The sequence below is a fragment of the Prinia subflava genome, chromosome Z, assembly GCF_021018805.1.
Source record: "Prinia subflava isolate CZ2003 ecotype Zambia chromosome Z, Cam_Psub_1.2, whole genome shotgun sequence".
Classification (NCBI taxonomy): Eukaryota; Metazoa; Chordata; class Aves; order Passeriformes; family Cisticolidae; genus Prinia; species Prinia subflava.
Window position 1 is genome coordinate 17660659 of NC_086283.1, and position 18332 is coordinate 17678990.

General features: G+C 50.5%; 1 protein-coding gene and 1 long non-coding RNA gene across 5 annotated transcripts in view; both read left to right on the plus strand.

Moving 5' to 3' along the window:
• Positions 1-10374, plus strand: part of PCDH19 (protocadherin 19) — a 64551-nt gene extending 54177 nt beyond the window's left edge. For both annotated transcript variants that reach the window (XM_063423252.1, XM_063423254.1), the window contains exon 5: positions 5540-10374. In XM_063423252.1, the coding sequence (XP_063279322.1) occupies positions 5540-6129 (590 nt within the window). In that variant the 3' untranslated portion in view covers positions 6130-10374. The remainder of the gene's footprint in view (positions 1-5539) is intronic.
• An 843-nt stretch (positions 10375-11217) lies between these two features.
• Positions 11218-18332, plus strand: part of LOC134564441 (uncharacterized) — a 95641-nt gene continuing 88526 nt past the window's right edge. For 2 of the 3 annotated variants that reach the window (XR_010083561.1, XR_010083562.1), the window contains exons 1-2: positions 11218-11385; positions 11660-11703. This is a non-coding gene — a long non-coding RNA (uncharacterized LOC134564441). The remainder of the gene's footprint in view (positions 11386-11659; positions 11704-18332) is intronic. The other variant, XR_010083560.1, reaches the window with a different exon arrangement.

Consider the following 18332-nt stretch of genomic DNA (forward strand, 5'->3'; position numbering starts at 1 on the left):
CTCACACCTTGTGTATGCACTCCTGAGAAATTGAAGGTGCTGGAGTTGAAAAGAAACCCCGAAGTAGCTGGAAGAGGAGTGTTAAATAATGCAGTTGCGCATTGTCCATGAAAGATGGCTAACCATGAGTAAACATCCACAACAGTGTTTGATCCCTTCGTGTTTACTATTTATTCATATTTATTATTCATAAATTCTGTCACAAATGTTGGGCCCGCACCCCAGCGAGACATTTGCATTTTATTTTAAGTTTCATTCCCCCCCCCCCCCGCCCCTCAGTTTCATGAACTGAGATTTAATGATTTGCTTTTCCACATTGCTCCCGTGCTGGCTCTCCCTGGTTCTCCTCTTCTTGTTTCAGGAAGAGATTTCTAACATGGAAAAGTGATATTTGAATAGATTCCCCTAAGGCAATCAATTTACTTCTAATTTGTCTGGAACTAAGCTTTTCTTTGTTGCAATGAGAAAGGATTGAAACTGCTGTAAAATTTATTAGCTTCCAGGAAGATTTTGAAATGAATTTTTTAATGATCGTGCTGTTTGCTGTACCCAGGAGCGGTGTCATCATGATTACAGTATAATCATACGGTTGCTGAAGAAATACCAAAATGTGGAGGTAGAGCCAGGCCCTTGCACGAGGGCACCTGTGTCACTTCCTAGGTGTGGGCACCTCCCAGGTGCAGGCACTGCCCAGGTTCAGGCACTGCCCAGGTACAGGCGCTGTGACTGGTGCTGCTGCAGGGCTGGGGGCTTTGGGCTGGGGCTCACCCACCCCCTGCATGTCCCAGCAGGCTGGGATTCTTCCAGTCACTCTTTTTGTCCCCTTATTTTTCGTTTTCAAGCAACTCCTGCACTCCTCTTCCTTGCTCCCCATGTAATAGCACAAATGAGCTCTACTTACTCACCTCGGCAAAGCTGCTCTGACATGGATTGGATTGAACTGAGCGGCTGTTTGGAAATGGAAACTCCAGGGACTATTGTCATCGCCCAAATTGCACCTTAGATTGTATAACAGCACATGTCATCTGGCCATTTATCAGGAATATTACATTCCCAGGCACTTGCACCTTGCTACGATTTAACTTTGTCTCTTTGGCCAGCGCTGCAATTCCACTGGAGATAATTCAATTGCTCTGAGAGCTGAATGGGCACCTCGCGTTGCTCTTCCACAGGTATGTGGGTGCTGGACGGGAGACTGGATGATTTATACACCATGGAAATTCCTTAATCCCCCCTGTAAAGAGGGAAGAGCCTGTGCTGCGTGGAGCTGGAGGCTCTTGTTGCAGTGCCCACCACGTCCTCTGCCAGCTCCTCCTGGGCTCTGGCTTTTGGGCATCCATCCTGCATCCCTGCTCTTCTGACCAAGAGTGGTCAGGATTGGGAAGTGGTGAGGGTTTTGGCTGAGTGGGGGATTTTTATCTCTCCCACCAGGTCTTCCTGCAGCTGCTGGTCGTCGGCAGCTGCCACCTGGCTGGGACCCACAGCAGTAGCTTAGTGTTGGTCCTCTGAGTTGCAAGTGGAGCTCTGATTTGAAATCTGGAGCTTAACATGGATTTTGCTTTACTTGTCGAGGAACATATTTATTCCAGAGGTGGCTGTGGATTTTATGTTATTTCATAATTGCTATGCAAGAGCTTATGTTTAGTAATGACATATTTTTTCCTGCCAAGTCTGACTTCAGGATAACTGCTGACCTCTTGATGAAAAGGCTTCTGCCAGGATGTTTTGTACCTGGGGAATGTTTTAAAAGTGACCCTGTCCTAAGGTGCATTGAAACAAGGTTCTGGGTTTGTGCTGGGTGAGAGCAGTCTGGCTGAAACACAGATATTGCTGCAGTGGGATGTGCACATCTCTGGTACACCAGCACCCATGTGGAGCACTTGCCCTCAGAGGAGCTGCTCAGCATGTCTCTAGGCCACCTGGGTGCCACATGGTTGCCCCCACGGGTGTCCCCACAGCCTGACTGGCAACAGAGCTATCCCTTTGGTGTGCGCAGCATCCTCAGCTCCTTAGAAAGTGCAGCCCTGGTCATGCCCTGGGCCATGGTGGTCTCCATCCCAGGGCTGCGATGTACTCGGTCCCCAGGCCATGGTGGTCTCCATCCCAGGGCTGTGGTGTTCTGGGTCTCCAGGCTGTGGTGTGCCCGTGGCAGCTGGCAGGTCCTTGCCAGCCCGGTGCACTGGGGCCCTTGGGGACTGTGTGTCAGGATAAGGTGCTCACGCTCACACAGAGCAGTGCCAGAGCTCCGCTTTGCCCCTCTGTTGATCCCCCTCCCTTTGCCTCTCTCCAGGCTCAGTCAGGCAGCAGCTTCAGCCTGCTCAGCCATGAGCTCAGGGACGAGGAGCTGCCTGTTTTGGCTGCCAGACACTCACCATGTCATGTGTGTGTGGTGGTTATTACCTGGGCTTTACTCCATGCATCAAGAACATTTTGTCAGTACAGACAGTAACAGTTGTATTGACTAGGGCAGGTCTAGGGCTATAAAAGAATTTCCTGTTGTCCTGTTTCTGATTGTTAAAATGGTAAAGAACAAGACAGAACAGTACAGTAACATGAATGTGTGTGTGAATGACCCTCCTGGGTGCTATCAAGGCTGGGTGAGTCAGACTGAGCTGCAAAGGGCAGCACCAGGAGCCTGTCCTGCAGCTCCCTGCCTGCCTCTGCTTGGGGCAGGAGGAGGATGCAAGGATCAGCCCTGGAGTCAGGCACTGGAGGAGCTCAGACCCTGCTGTGCATGCTTTTGGATCTGGGGTAGCAGAGAAATGGTGTTTCTGTGTATCAACAAGCCTTACTTGAGATGCAAAAATAGTGTTTTATATCAGCTGCAGGGCCAAGACAGTGATGGATGGATGGATGGGTAGCTGAAGATCCCCCTTCTGCCATGGAAAAGAGGCTGCTGCTTGGGGCTCTCTGCTGGTCCTTGTGTTTGCTGCCAGGTCAGGGCTGCTCTGGGCAGCCCAGACACATGTTGTCCCTGAGAGCAGGATGGCTTCTGGCTGCAGGGCATGGTCTCAAAGCTGAGATGTGTGCTGAGTGCAGAAGCAGAGTGACAGAATGTGTCATGGAACTACCTGTTGTCTCAGGTCTGTGGATGATGGTGACTTGTGCCTCCCTGTCTGTCAGCCTGGCCTCTTTGAGACTTGTTAACATTCCCTTCCTAATACAAAGGATTGAAATGGTGTAATTAAATTTAATGCTTTTCAGTTCCTTTCCTCCATGCATTTCAGCTGCTGCAGGTCCTAGACAAGCATGGTGATGGCCAAATCTGATCATCTACCTGGCAGAGAGGCACCAGGGCAGTGCTTTTTAATGAACTGCTTTTAAAGCACAGGTGCCTTTCTAGGCTTTGAGGAATATCCACTTGCAGTAATCAGGGTGGTCCTCCAATTGTTTTTAGCTGTAAAATGTGCCAGTTTGGAATAAATGGGTCAAGGCAAGACAAACCTGTGCTCGCCCTGGAGTGAGGTGTGCCTTGGCTATGGGGGTCCCATGGATTCAGGGCTGAGCTATGCTGCTGGGCAGGGAAGGTGAGGAGAAGCGGCTCCCCTGTGCCTTCCCGTGCTGGACCAGCCAGCCCAGCACACTCCCAGATCCAGCCTTTCATGTTTGTGGAGAGACTGAAGTGATGTGTGCTCCAGCAGCACGCCCAAGGTCACACAGCACAATAAATCAGTGTCTCATCGGGGATGAGAATCCAAGATATTTCTGTAGCCCCTCCAGCCATCACCAAGTCCTCTGCTATCACAGCCAGACTACACAACTTTGTATGCCTGTAGCACCCTTTTGAAGTTAAGCTGTGGATAAATAGGGAGACAGCAATATTTTCTGGGCAATTTTTCTTTTTTTCTTTCTATTTTGCTCAAGTACTTGAAATTAACAGAATCAAAGTATAAGATCATGGGCTTTTAGAGCTCAGTGCTGGGTGTTGTGTGTAGGGCTCAGGGCATCCTTCTCTCAAGCTGCTGTAAAGGCAGCTGCCAAAACCCAGACCTCCTCCCCTCCACCCAGCCCTGTGCTCCACATCATTGGATTGCTGCTCTGATGTAGAGAAAAAGCTGATGTTTTACCCATATATTTTTCAATTAATTGGCTTCTTCTCTTTATAAAAAACCCAACCCTTTCTTGGTGTTTTTTTTCTTTTTTTTTTCTTTCTTTGAGGTCTGCCTTTTACTCGTTTAGTCTCTGTAAGTGTTAAGCTGCTCATATTTTGGTGCATTGTGTTATGTGCTGAGAATTTTTATCAGCCGCCCTAGTGCTTGCATGTGGTGGAAATACCAATGTGTCTGAGGAGCGGAGGTTATGCACACAGATGTACAGAGCATCAGAATGAATGGTTTGCAGACGGACGGGAAGGAAACCCAGGCTGAGTCTGCACCTTTGCCGCCTTCGATCCATCAAACCGGCCCCCACTGTGCGTGGGCTCGTGTGCCTAATGGCATTAGAGCTTTAATGCTGCTCCAAGTGTCTGTAGGTTATGGGAGGAAGGAGCCCCATCTTCGCGTGGGGAGAGGTTGTGCTTTATGAGGGCCAGCTGCAATTACAAGCTCTTATCAAATGAAGGAAAAGCCGAGACTGAAAAGCAGCCAGGATCCTGCGGTGTTCGGCAGGAGCCACGGTCGGATGCTCAGCAAAGGCTGGGCATGGTGAAAGTGCTGAATTTGATTTCCAGCTTTGCACTTGGCTGAGCCTGGCTGGCTCCCCGAGCCCCAGTTTGTCCGTCTGTGATGGGGGGGAGAAGCCGTGCAGTCCTCTGGGATTGACTGACAGTGCAGGAATGCCGCAGGCCCCAGGCACGAGGGTTTGCACTCACCAGGGAGCCCTTGGACCTAGTCGTGGAGGGTCCTTGGAAAGGGTTAAACCACCAGTCCATATTTCAGCACTGTAAAGTGGTGTTGGGACGACAGCACCAAGTTTAGAGAAGGAATCTTTATTGCTCCTGTATGAATAAAGCCCCAGCAGTGGGAATGACACATTTAATCTTCAGTGGAGTGGACAATCTTGGAGATTTATAAAGCCTCTGTTGTGTGAGAGGTCAGTGGGGATTAAGCAACAAGTTAAAACACACACATACAGCAGAACCACAAAGAACCTTCCCTCCTCCCCCTTTTCTTTCTTCCCTCTGTTCCTTCCCCTCTCTGCAAAAAGTCAAGCTTAAATGTCACATCAAACCAGGCTTAAAACATGGTGGCTTTTAGCACTGGTCACTAAACCCAGGAACCACTGGCTCTGAGGGCTTGACACATGGACAGCCCTGTTGTGATGGATTTGCTGCCGTCGCTCCTTCTCCAGGCTTCTGTTCTGGTGGTGACAGGTGACACACAACCTATGGGAAATTAAACTCCAGTCTGCAGAGCCTTAAAACCGATGGCTGTTCGAGGTACAGTCACTGCTGTTTGGGGTAGGATCACCTCTGCTTGGGAGGGGGCCGAAGCGCAGCGCCCAGCTCAGCGCTGTCTCCCCCAGCCCGGGCGGGCTGGTGGCTGCGGGCACTCCCGGCTGGGCTCCCCCGTTCACCACGCCTTGTGTTTTCTCCCTGCAGAGCAGAGCGAGGGGTTCCACTGCCGGGAGGAGTGCCGCATCCTGGGCCACTCGGACAGGTGCTGGATGCCGCGTGGCGCCATGCCCAGCCGCGCCAAGTCCCCCGAGCACGGCAGGAACGTCATCGCCCTCTCCATCGAGGCCACGGCGGTGGATGCGGAGCCTTACGCAGACTGCAGCACAAAAAGGACCTTCGCCACCTTCGGCAAGGAGGGCGGCGAGCCCCTGGCCGAGGAGCGGCTCGCCAACCCCAAGGGCAAAAGAACGGTGGACTCGGCCGCCTGCAGCCCCAAGGTGAGCGGTGCCGTCCGCGAGGCCGGCAACGGCTGCGAGGCCGTCAGCCCCGTCACCTCGCCCCTGCACCTGAAGAGCCCCTTGTCCGGCAAGCCGGCGGCGCCCTACGGTGCCGGGCACTGCGCCGGCAGCCGGGAACGGGAGCCCTTTGGGAACAGTGGCCCGTCCCGGCCCATGGAGGCAGAGCCCCGGGGGGCAGACAGCGAGAGCAGCGGGCAGGAGGGCAACCTGCTCCTGCAGGAGCGCCGGGAAAAGGACTCACCCAGCGTCCGAAAACTAAAGGACATCGTCCTTTGAGCAGCACTCGGGAGGGAGTAGGATGGGGATAAGGGAGCACACAACTCCCAGCTTAGATTGTTTTTATCGCTTACCAATGGTTCACAAATTGCTGTATTTAAAAGCTTTCCCTAAATGTATTGTTTATAAATGAAGCTGTTGTTAATGTGACAATCCCACGTGTCTCGACAGGCAGCAGGGGTGTGCAGCCAGAGCTGAGGAGCCGGTGTTTGGCTTTTGCCGGGAGGCGGCGGGTGGCAGGGGCAGAGGCCAGACCCACCCCAGCCCTCAGAAACCCTCGGTATCCCCTCCTCGGAGTTTATATATTTTTATATCTCAAAACGAAGATAAATTTCCATTCTTGGAGAGAATTGAGTGGCAAATTCCTTATTCAGACATCTTTAGTAACCACCCCGGCGGTTTTGTAGTCTGGACAAAGTCGCGGCTGTTTGTTGTGTGGGACTGTTCAAAGTGGCAGTCGGGTGAGTTTCAGTTCAAATTCACCCAGCACGAGGTTGTTTGTATTTTAAGGTGTTGATGTTTTGCTATGGACACCCCTGCATTTATGAATCCTTTTGCTGTCACATACTTACCTGTACTATTATTGTATTTGATATTGCAAATTACTGTATGTCTAGTGATGGCAAAAGGCTTTCAGGCTTAAAAAAAAAAGAATAAAAAAATGTAAATCACAATCATCTTACTTAAACTTTGGGGAACCTGCAGTTCGGAGCAAGCGCTTCTTCCAGCCCCTACCATTGCCTGCAGCCTCCCCGGGCTCCTGCAGGAAAATGACAGGGCATTATGGGAAGACTTTTTGGGAAAATCCTGCCTGGATTGCAATTGTCGGATGCACTGTGCTGAACTTTTCCCCTTACCCGTTTCTTTTGCATAATTTCAAGGCAATGCATGGAGAGATTTTTTTCCAGAAGTTGGTTATTTTGGTTTTTTTCCAGTTCCCAGATTTAGATATCCCTCGCCTCCAGTCATTTCCAAGTCAAAGAGATGGAATTATTTTAAGAGATCTAAATTACCTTCTCAATTAGACATACACACTTCCAAGTCAGCGTTTCCTAGCCATGATTACACCAAGAGTGTGTATGTAGGTATGACATCATGGCATGGATTTTAGACTGTTCCAATTTCTTTCTATCCCTGCATCATAAATAAGTACGGAATGAGCAATAGTGATGTTAATTTAGGGGCAGACAGGTGATATGTAACAACGCTACTAATTCAATTAATGTGCCTTCTTAATGGGGAAAAAATTAAAGCAATTCTTTATTTTTTCTCATAATTAAGGACTTTTTTGTGTGGGTACAAATCTACTCATATAAAATTGATTTGAAAATTGAGCTACTTTAATAGCCATTTTGTAGAAGGGAGAGAGGGAAGGGATTCCACAGCTCTCGGCTCTCTTGCAGTGATGATTCCTCAGTGAGGTACGAGTAAGGTAGGAGGATTTCATTTAGTGTTTTTTTATTATTATTATTGCTATTATTATTAACCCTTCACTGAACAGATTTTTCCTACCCTCAGTAATGTTTCCTAGAATTTTAAATTGATTATGGAAGGAAAAATATATAGCTCTTGCCAACGTTTGCTGTACCAGCAAGTTGAAATTAGTGGTTTCTAGAGAAAGAGACTTTTTAGGTCTACGTATCATGATAAAGTATTTGTTATTTGATTTATTTAAATGAAGAGCAACAAGAAAACAAGTTCCAGTTGTTATTATCCTCAAAATAAGATTAAACTCCAGCCATTTATTTCTTCAGGGCAGATTGTTCTTGCCTGAAGCCACAGCTGGTTTGAGACAGGTCCAGAGTCAGCCTGTTCCCCCTGCCACTTGCTAGGGCCAGGAATTGGGAAAGAATCAACAAAAAAACAGTTGTCTAATGAAATTTGTGATGCTTCCCTCACTGGTGTGATGACTACCTCATTCAGCTCCCATCCCATGCATTAACATCATGTCCTGCATCCCTCTAGAAAGCAAACTGGGGGTTTTACCCCCTCTGCTACGTTCTGAGCCCATTTTCCAGGGATATGTTGTTTCTGTTCCTACTGTGTTTCCTACCTGTGTACTGTTACCACTGTCATTTTTTTCTGTGTTTTTTTTTTCCCCAAATGTGTGTTTTATTATAACACAAGCGAAGAGGAGAGGGGCTGGCTTGGGGCTGTTGGAGTAACCATGTGTTCTGTAGCTGTTAAGCTGAGTTTATTCTGATGTTACCTGGTTTTGACAGCTCTAGGAGGTTTTTTGTGTGGGGAGGAACTTCTCCCATGTGTTTGCTGAGAGACAGTGCCTGTGATGCCCCATCTGTCAGATGAACTTGGCTTCACAGGACAATGGCTCCATGTGGCCCCATCATCACCCCACACCTCTGCCAGGAGGGGACCCACCTTCCCCATGGCCCGTTGGGTGGGAAGTGCGGGTGCCCCCCAGGTGCCCCATCATCGTTCCCAGCTGCCCAGAAAAGTGCTGGCCCTTAATTCCTGCCGAGCGTTGCCCCCTGCCTGCGGAGCTGCCACCACCAGCCTGGTGTTTCGGATGAAAAATAGATGCTAACTGAAAAGGAAGAGAGGAAAAAAAAAAAAAAAGAAAAAAAAGAAAAAATAGAAACATTTCTCTAATTTACCCAGAGGAAACGTTCCTTGCCACTCTGAATAAAAGCACAGCCGAGAAAGAATGTGAAATAATTCTGTATTAAAAGGGGGCATTAAAGAGGTCAGTAAACCCTTATGCCTCCAAGAAAATCATTTAAGCACCAGTTTTCTGGGCTGACCCGGTCTGCAGCGGGGGATGTAAGCAAGGGGCCCTTCCCTGGTACGGCCTTCCTGTGTGGGGCCAAGGGGAGACCCAGAGAGCAGCCCCGGCTTTGCTGCCTTGGCCCTCTCCAGAATATTTTGGTACTCCTGTCACTGTCCCTCTGTGTCACTTGAGATGAGTTCAGGCTCCTGGGCAAATCGCAGTCTCTTTTTTTTTTTCCTACTTGCATCGAAACTGGACATGCAAAAAATGTTCTGAGCTGCAGGGTGGGCAGGAAGGCTTTTTGGAAGGGTTCCGGATGTAATTATTGTGCTTTTTAATAACTTAAACCTGTCCTCAGATTTGGTTTAGGAAAAATCGCTGGGATCTGTTGGTTTCCTTCAGGCAGACTTGCTCTGCTCCCCTGTTTATCCAGGAGAGCAGCAAGCACCGACGATTCTCCCCCGAGCATGACGAGGACCCCATCTGGAGCAGCTTTGGGGCTGGGGGCCAGGGGCTGAGCTCTTCCCTGCTCCCTTGGGAGCCCCTGGCCGTTCCCACCCTCGAGGCTGCAGGGCTGTGCTGGGAGGGATGGTGGAGGGCTGAAGGGCACAACTGATGGCTGGAAAAATCCCCCCCTCCCAAGCACTGTTTACTGAGGTTGTTGCCGTTCCCTGTTTGTTGTGAGCTGGAGGTGGCCTGTGAATCACACTTTGTGCAAAAGTGCATTCCTTTTTCTTTTTTTTTTTAATTTTTATCCCTCCAAACAGGAAACGAGTTTGCTTTTGTGAAGAACACACTGTCTGACGAGTATGTTGAAATTATTCTTGGAGGCGGGAGGGGGGGGAGAAGAAAAAAACAAAAAAAATCCTAATTTTGAATGGAAACACATTTGTCTGTCATTGGGGAAATTTGATGGTCTTGTTGCTACAGCTGCTTTTGCAGCTATGGGTAGTCTCTGATCCGACCTGTGAGCTGCGGTACCTGCTGGGGAGAAGCCCGGCCGCCCCCGCTGCAAGCTCTGCTGAGGCTGAGACGGAGCCCTCGCTGGCGTCAGCTGATGTTCAGCTGATCCAAGCCGGGGGAGAGTCTGCAGACACCCCTGACAAACTGGCTCTCAGCAGCACCTCCCCCGGCAGCCCGGCGGCCGCGGGGCTCAGCGCGGTACGTCTCGTCATGGTGTCTCCGTTGCCGAGTATATGAAGAATAAATTGTTGTATATGCTGATATGTATGTTATGTACATTTTCACAGTGATTGAATCATTGTAAACAGCAAAATGGAAAAAGGCAAAAAAAAAAAATCACCATTCTGTCTATTTTATGAAGATGATAAAGCAGCTTTATTAAATTATTATGATTCTGTTTCCAAATGGTGTACCTGCCACATTGGGATTTTTTCATCTGATGAGAACTTTGTTTTCCACCTAAATGTGATTTTCTTTTCTCTGCTTTGAGCATCTAATGCATTTTAGTATTAAAGCAATTATTGAATAAAATGGAAAGTAAGTGTTTGGTTAAATATGTCTCTGTGGGTTTGCTTTGATGGGCTCTAGGTGCTGGTCCTGCAGAAGCCAGCGCACGGCTGGGTGCCACCCTAGCCCTGTCTGTGTCCCACAGCTGATCAGCTTTGGCACCCAAGAGGCTGCAAACCTCAGGCAGAACTTTCCTGGTCCTGAGGAGGGGTCATTACCTTCCCCACTGGTGCTCAACTGGGACAGGCAGGCCCTGAGCCCCATGAAACTGGGCATTGGTGCTGATACTGATGCTTTGCACTGCCACCTTCACCTGCAAGGGAAACAGCTGTGAGAGGGATGAGCACGGATAGGAAGCGCCTCCAGCACACACTTCTCCACTGAGGCATGAAGACTTCATATTCTGCAGCTTTTCAGGAGGGTGCTTTGAAGGAAATGGTGAGGAGCATACACTGCCTCTGAATTAACAGTGGACCACATTAATGGACCACATTTACACACGGAGCATCTGAGCACTTTGTGGCTAGCAGGCTTAGTGCTCCCACAAGGTCTCTGCTCACTCAGTGGCTCAGTCAGGGTGACACTGGAACAAGAGTAGTGACATAGGAAGCCCTTCTCCTGGGGTGGGGAGATGCTTGAGCTGCACACTGTGCAGGGACACACAGGAACAAAGGTCAGCTGCAGGTAACCACACCTGGATGAGGCCCCATCCCTTTAAACCAGCAGGGTCTGACTGTCTGGCCTGGGGTCACCTTTGTCGCAGGTGTGTGTTGGCACAGAGACCACAGGTAATGGTTCACAGCCAGCACCTGCAGCCTGTTTGCACCCTCATTAGTGAGTCATTTGGCAGGTGGGCAAAAGGAGATCAATTCAGGCTGTGGGAGGGAGGCTGGTGGCTTTCTGAGGGGGGTGGTTTGCAGCCGGTCTGGGGAGCAGCTGCAGAGTAATTCCCGTGCCTGAGAAGGCACTGGGCTGTTGCAGCATTCCCGAGCTGGGACCCTGCCTGCACCGAGGACCTGGAGCCAGAGCTGTGCCAGGCCCATGGACTCGGCTGCCAGGTAGGAGCTGAGCCTGTTTGGGGAGGAGTTGCCCAGGTGAGCTGGCCTGGAGCAGTGGGTAGAGGAGGGCAGCGGCTGGGGGGCTGCCCAGGCTGAGGGGGGTTCACTGGAGGGCCGTGCAGAACCCCAGCCCAGGGCTGAGAGATGAGATGGCGCTGAAACCCCCCCCGGAAGATTTTTCTCGTGGCATCCCAGACCCATCCCCTCCCCCAACCTGCCGGAGCCCTGCGGGTGCTGGGTTTGCTCCTGATTTCATCATCTCCCTCCATTCCAGGACCCATCCGCTCGCTGGGCTGGCTGCGGGATTGGAGATGCCAGGTTGGAGACGTGTCCCTGCTGTGCTCCCCGGCCAGTTGTCACTGTCCCCTGTCCCCCGCAGCGTCTGCTGTGCCGAGACAGCGGCGCTGGGCTCCGCGTCCCCAACAGCGCCGGGAAGGGCCGAGGTGGGCGGCCCGAGGGAGGGATTGAGCGTCTGCTGCGGATAAAAGCGGGATCGCTTCTGCCTGGAAACGCCACTGGGAATGTGCTGGACCTCACTGCTCGGCGGCTGCTGGGTGCCGAGGGAAGGATCCCGGGGTGCAACCAGCCCCCGGGAAGTCCCTGGCCAGGCGGGGCTGTCTGTGCCGCCGCTGATAACACGGGCGGTCGGGGCAGGGAGCTGGCTGCCGTGGGCGGGCATCCCCCGCTGGTCCCCTGAGCTCCCCACCCTCCCGATGAGAGGGTTCCTGGGGTTGGACAGGCGGCTGGCTGGCCCTCCCCCATGGGGGAGAGTTTCTAGGGGTGCTGTACTGCACCCCGGGGTACAGAGCCCCCACCCTCCTGTGCCTGCGGGTGCAGTGAGGGGCTCAGCGTGCAGACCAGCTCCGTGAAGCCAGTGAGAGAATAAATTAGCAAGGAAAGCAGGCAGCCCTCACCGGGCAAGGTTCAGAGACATGGATCTTGTTCCTGTTTCTTCTGGACATTATTCTGTATTACATTTGATGTTAAACTGGAATATCTAAATAGAGCCAAATTGGATTAAGAAGCAATGACTTATTGTACACTCCGACTGTTAAGCCCACAAAGACAAGAACAAATGAATTGGAGGAATCAAAGGCGCGAAAGCACAGAGCAAAAAAATATATAATATGTCTCTGTTTGAAGCAGGGCTCTGCTCTGGGCTTGTTGTGGGCCCAGAGGGGAAAGTGGTGGTTCCTGTTCTGCCTTTCTGCTGTCTGGATCCAGGTTCTGCTTCTGTATCTGGTGCTGGTGGGGAAGGTGCTGGACCAGCTGCCTGTTTGCCTTGGGCAGGAACCAGTGTCCAACTTCTTCAGCAGCCCCAGCGGGCTTCCACTTGTTTAACTTGCAGCTGCTTTTTGTTTTGTGTTGTTGTCCTTTCCTTCTGAACGTGATGTAAGCGAGCGTCCCCAAAGAGCCGTGGCAGAACAAACACAGGCAGGTGCACAATTATAGAGCTCACCTCTGTTGCTGCACACAGCCCTGCTCAGCTCCCTCCTTGCTGACAGAACAGGCTCTGCAGGACGGATGGCTCTTTGGGGACAAACTCTGGGCTTTAGGGTAGACATCACGCCACTGATGGGGGTGTCTCGGCAGCTTCTGTGGGGGCATGGCTGCGATCTGCCATGCTGCAGAGTGATCAGTCACTGCAACCCAGCCGGGAAAATAAAACAACCCAAGAAAGCAGCACTGTGGTGCTGCTGTGGAAAACCCTGCCGTGGCAGTTTCCATTAATACAGATAAAAAATTGAGACACAGGGCAAACAATATTAACCCCATCACTGATCAAGCTTAAAAGCTTTTCCCATGAAAAATTGTCTCTGGATTGCAGTTAAATAATGGGCAGGGGGGTGGCTGCCTGCAGAAGCCTCTGCCATGGTGCTGGCAGGTGCTTCTGGCCAGGGCAAGGGAAGGTGGCTGGGATGGCAGCAGAGGGTCTAACACCAGGCTGATCTCTTGCGCAGCTTTAGGACATAAGAAGTTCCAAGCTGGTCCTGTGCTTTAGGGGAAAACAGCACAGAAGCAGATCATGAGCCTTGGTAGAGGCCAATCTATGATGCCTGAAGGTGATGAATGGTCTTCCAAGGTAAAAATAAAAAGGAATTATGATAATAAAACCTCCAAGGGAGAAGCTTAGTGTAAGAGTTTTCAGCTTCCCAGACAGGAGGAATGGAGGTTGATTGGTGGGAGCTCATATCACCCAAACATGGAGGTAACTGGGGCAGGGACTCCCTGTACCCTTAGGGCTGCCCATCACCTGTGCCAGCCTTGGTGGATGTGAGACCCCCCAGCATGTCAGACCTGCTTGGCCACTGTGGTGCTGGTGCAGCTTCATGGGGCAGGGACCACCTTGGAAGGGCTGGGTGTGAGGTGGGGATCTGGGCAGGAGGCTCTGAGGATGGGGACTGCAGCAGCTTCATCCTGGCACTGCTATCAGAAACCCTCTGCTGCTCCACTCCCTCAGTGCCCATGAGGAAAGCAGGCAGAGACAGGGTTGTTGTGACTGAGAAAGAGAAAATGAGCAAACAGCATTCTCCAGGTTCCTTTCTTCTTTGTTTTCTTTCTTTCCTAGCTCTCCTGATAAGGAAAGAGCTCTCCTTTTTTTTTTAAACTCTCCTCTCTGTGTCTGCTGCGCACCAGCTCAAAGGCTGTTCTTTATGTATTTGATTCTCTGTAAAATTGATCTTATTCTCTTTGGAGGAGTTAGGTTTAAATCACAGGATGAAATTCTGGCCACAGTGAATCAATAACAAATCTCCTATCAACCTCAGCATAGGGTAGAGACTTTGGTCATGGAACTTGAGTTGCCTGCGTCCAAGAGGGAAATGTCACCTGTTGGTAGAGGACATTCTTTCCTTGCTCAGCAAGAGAGTCCCAAGGTCTCCCTTAGAGTACATTGGCTACACTGTCTTTCTGCTGCATCCCTGCCTGCCTGTGCTTGGGGCTGAGAAAAGGGATAAAGTCCCCAGCTCCAAATTCCAATGGAAAGCCTCCAACATGCTGCCACTTTCCTCCTCAGCCATTCTCTGGTTCACTCTCCACCTCTGTCAGGAAGGTGCTCATGGGTTTGAAGGCACAGCACAGCAGTGGCTGGCCTGGCTGGGTGAGGCAGGAGTTTTGCTTAGCTAGCAGTGAGCTCCAGCTCTCTACATCCCTCTTCCATCGTTAGTCCCAGTTTCCAAACCCTAGCAGGGCTCTGCATCTTGCAGTGAGTGCCTCATCCTTGGCTCATGGTGTAGGGAAGTTGTCCAGCATTGACACTCACAGCCATTCCGAGAGGGTCTCCCAGGGGGGAAAAAACCCAAACCAATTATTTGAATTTTTTTTTAAAAAAATTATTTGTTTGTTTTGTTTTCAATTCTTTCTTCTTGTTGCGGTAGTAAGTTCATCCACCTCCTTCAAGGTGATGGGGGCTGGCTGGTGATCATCCACATCCTTCAAGGTGATGGGGCCATGAGCAGGATGCAGCCCCTGTCATGGGAAGGGCCATCCTGGGTCCCCTGAGCAGCAGTGCTGGCAGGGATGGTGGCAGGGTCCCACTCTGCAGAGATGCCCCCATGGCAGCCCCACCTCCCCTCCCCACTGCCGGCAGAGGGAAGTTCCCCGGAGGCAGATGGTACAGCAAAGCTGTGTCTTTATCGGAGGATACTGGTAGTCTTCAGCTGCTTTTGAAGTCTCTGAAGAGAGCCGGGATATTTCTTGATCTGCTCTTAAATAAGTCATTGCCACTGCTGTTAACTTGCATTAAGCACTGAGGATGCCAGGGGAGGCGCACAGCTCGGCAGCCGGGACCGGAGCCTGCCTGCATGGGGCACGCAGCCCTGGGCCACAGCCTCGGGAGGAGATTTCGGGGTGTTCAATATTTGATGTGCAAAGTTTATTTTAGCCTGGGCCAGACTGGAATCGCTGTGCCTCCAGAACACGGTGTGTCAGAGGAGCAGCCTCGGATAGTTTAGCGTTGGTTTTGCACTTTAGTTTCTCATTTCCACCTCAGCTCCAGTCTCTGCATGTCGCTGGACATGGGGGTTGTGCCCCAGCCCTGCCTGCTGCCCACAGAGCTGCTCCCTGGCCTCCCTACACATCCCCACACGTGCTGGGGCATTTCATCCCTGCCGAAAGCCCTGATGGAGGCAGGAGCTGCTTTTTGCTTGAACACTCAGTGGTTGACACCCGGATACCCTTTTCTTTTCCTGGTCCTTTGCTTGTGCTGAGCTGTGGAAGGATGAGGGCTTGCAGGAGGCTGAAACAGTGCTTGATGTCCGCGAGGTATTCAGTGTTAACAGAAACACTGACAGGTCAGGCTGTGTTTCTTAAATGCTTCTTTTTCACTTTTGCCCGTTCCCCTTGGACTCTCTTCCCACCAGCAGCACCTTTAGCGTTTATCTCATTCGAGTCCTCTAAGCAAATCTTATCTCTACATTTATTGCGTCTTTGGGAATAGTAATTTTCAAGTCAGCTTTCACATTACTCCATATTTGTTACTAGTCCTCTGTCGAGGGAAAACCTAGCTCTTTATTAGTTCTCTGCCTGATACAAAACATTTAATTTGAACAGAAACCACCAGGAGAGAGATACATATTGCTTTTCATAACCAAAGTGTCAACATCTTGACCAGACTGTAGCTGAAGCAGTCTTTACCATATGGTGGATTTTTATACTTTTAACGTCACATCTGCATCCCCGCTGCCTCTCCTTTCATTCCAGAGATGCTGTGCTGGTGATAAAAGGCACTGTCTCCGTGTCCTTCCACAACACAATCACAAAAGGACCCCTCGGCAGATAAGGAACTAAACCAGAGATACAATAGCTGTGGCTTCCCACTGGCTTTCTGCTCAATGGCTTTCTGCTATGCAGTTAACAAAAAAAAAAAAAAAAAGCAGCAATAATAGCAATGAAGGAGCATGTGTTGGGAAAATAAGCCCCAGTAAATCCCAGGGAGGACACGGCTGCAGAACATCCTGGGAATAGCGACTAGAAGTGGGCTGAAACAAGATGAAACCGTTTTTTTCCCCCACATTCCTGGTAAATAGGATGCTCCCCACAGCTTCACTGAAGCTCAGGGGCCTTCGGAGTATTCAGACTTGGTTTTCAGGAAAATGGGGCCGTGCTAGTGTTGAGTTTTATTGCAAGGTAATGCAAGAATCTGTAATAACCTCTGCTGGATCCTGATAGGAACAGGATGTACAAAGTCTCTCGAGTGAAAGCCTGTTCAGAGCCCCGTGCAGTAGGGAAGGGCCTGTGTGTAGCTGTCACTGAGCAGCAGGCAAAGGCAGTGCAGAGCCCTCTGCTGAGCAGGGTCAGGGCCGTGCCGGGGGCACTGAGAGAGGTCCGAGCATCACCTCTGGTTTCTGCCTGCTCAGGCACTGCCTCCGTGCTGCACTGCTTCTCCCCACCCCTCCCGAAGGATGCCAGGAGCTTTGTTCCTCCAAGAGTGATGTGAGCATCAGACCCCTTCCTGGCATCTGAATTTCTTGGCACACTGTCTAAATTGGCTACAGATGCCCAGTTTTATTGTATTGAGGAGGCAAGGGCTCTGCCATCAGCTCTTCCCTTCTCTCCCCTGGGCTGGGCCGGAGCTCTGACATGTGAGCTACCACACCGTGCTTTCACGGTGGATATTTTCACTCTGGCAGTTTCTTAGGCTCTTGTCTGCCTTCTTTCCAACGCCTGGGGCCTCACGTTTTGCCACCCGCCTTCCCACACCGCTTTCCACATCCCCGCTTTGCAGAGCCTGTGGGCTTTGCTGGGGTGCAAGGAATACCAGGGTTGGGCTCCGTGCTTGGCACGTGCCCCAAACGCTTGCCTCAGCGTTTTGCATGCCGCAGACGGTTTTATTGTATTGCTTTAATGGGAAGTCATGCAGTTCTGAACCCCAAATACACAGCTCTGTAAGAGTAGTGGCTGGAGGAATCCGCAGATAATTCAGTCCTGCCTCCCTTAAGTGAAATAGGATGTTAATACAATACAGTGGAGAATCGCTAATACAATCCTATTTTTATACTAGCACTTTCATGTCATATTAGAAGAAGATTCGACTTTTAGATCTTTTTTAGCAATTTAGCACAGTGAGGATTTCATTATACTGACAGAACTATTGACAAAAAGAAACACATTAGAATTGGGAGGATAATGGTCCTGGGGAAGAGGAAGTTTTGCAAGGCTTTTCATTTAAAACTGGACTGGGCAAAGTAACAGGCACTGTGCTGAGGGGAATAATCCTGCATTAGCAAAGGGGTGGACTGGCTGACCTTTTAAGTCTTGTCACAGACTAATAGAAGTCGGAGATGGAAGAGACTTTTAGGTCACATCAAACACTTCTTCCAACCCAGCGCAAGATTGTTTCTCGATATATTTGATGGTGTTTTTTCCCACTTCTAGAAGTTCCAAGTCACGAAGCTTTCTCTCCTAAGGAGCCTTTTTCACACTGTTTTACCCAGTAAGCGTGCGCTTAACTTTGCGCACTATCATTAATTCCCCTGAATTAAAGTTGTTAAATCCTGCCGAGACTTAAATTGGATTACTCCACAGCCTGCAAAGTTAAGCACCTGCATAAGACTTTGCAAGAGGGAGGTTTAACAGATCTTAGCATTAAGTTCTTCTCACTTTTCCACCTTAATCTTTATTTTACTTCACAGTCCTCTCACCTTTCCCTTGCCTGGTTCAGCTCAGTCTCTCCTTCCCCCTCCTCCTGATGTGCTGACAGTTCTCACCTTCCCTGAGGTCAGGGATGCTGATCTCTCCTCCCAGACTGGCTGTGGCTCTGCAGGCATGTGAGAGATGGGGAACTGCCTTGCCAGGAGCAGCGTGGCTTCTGGCACTGGATTTAAACTGGGATAGCTTTGCTGCAATGAACAATTAAAGTGCTTTTGCCACCCCCTGCTCCATGGCTGCTTTAGAGCAAGAGGAGAGGGAAGCATGGGGATGGGTGGTGAACCTCGCTTGCTGTGGGT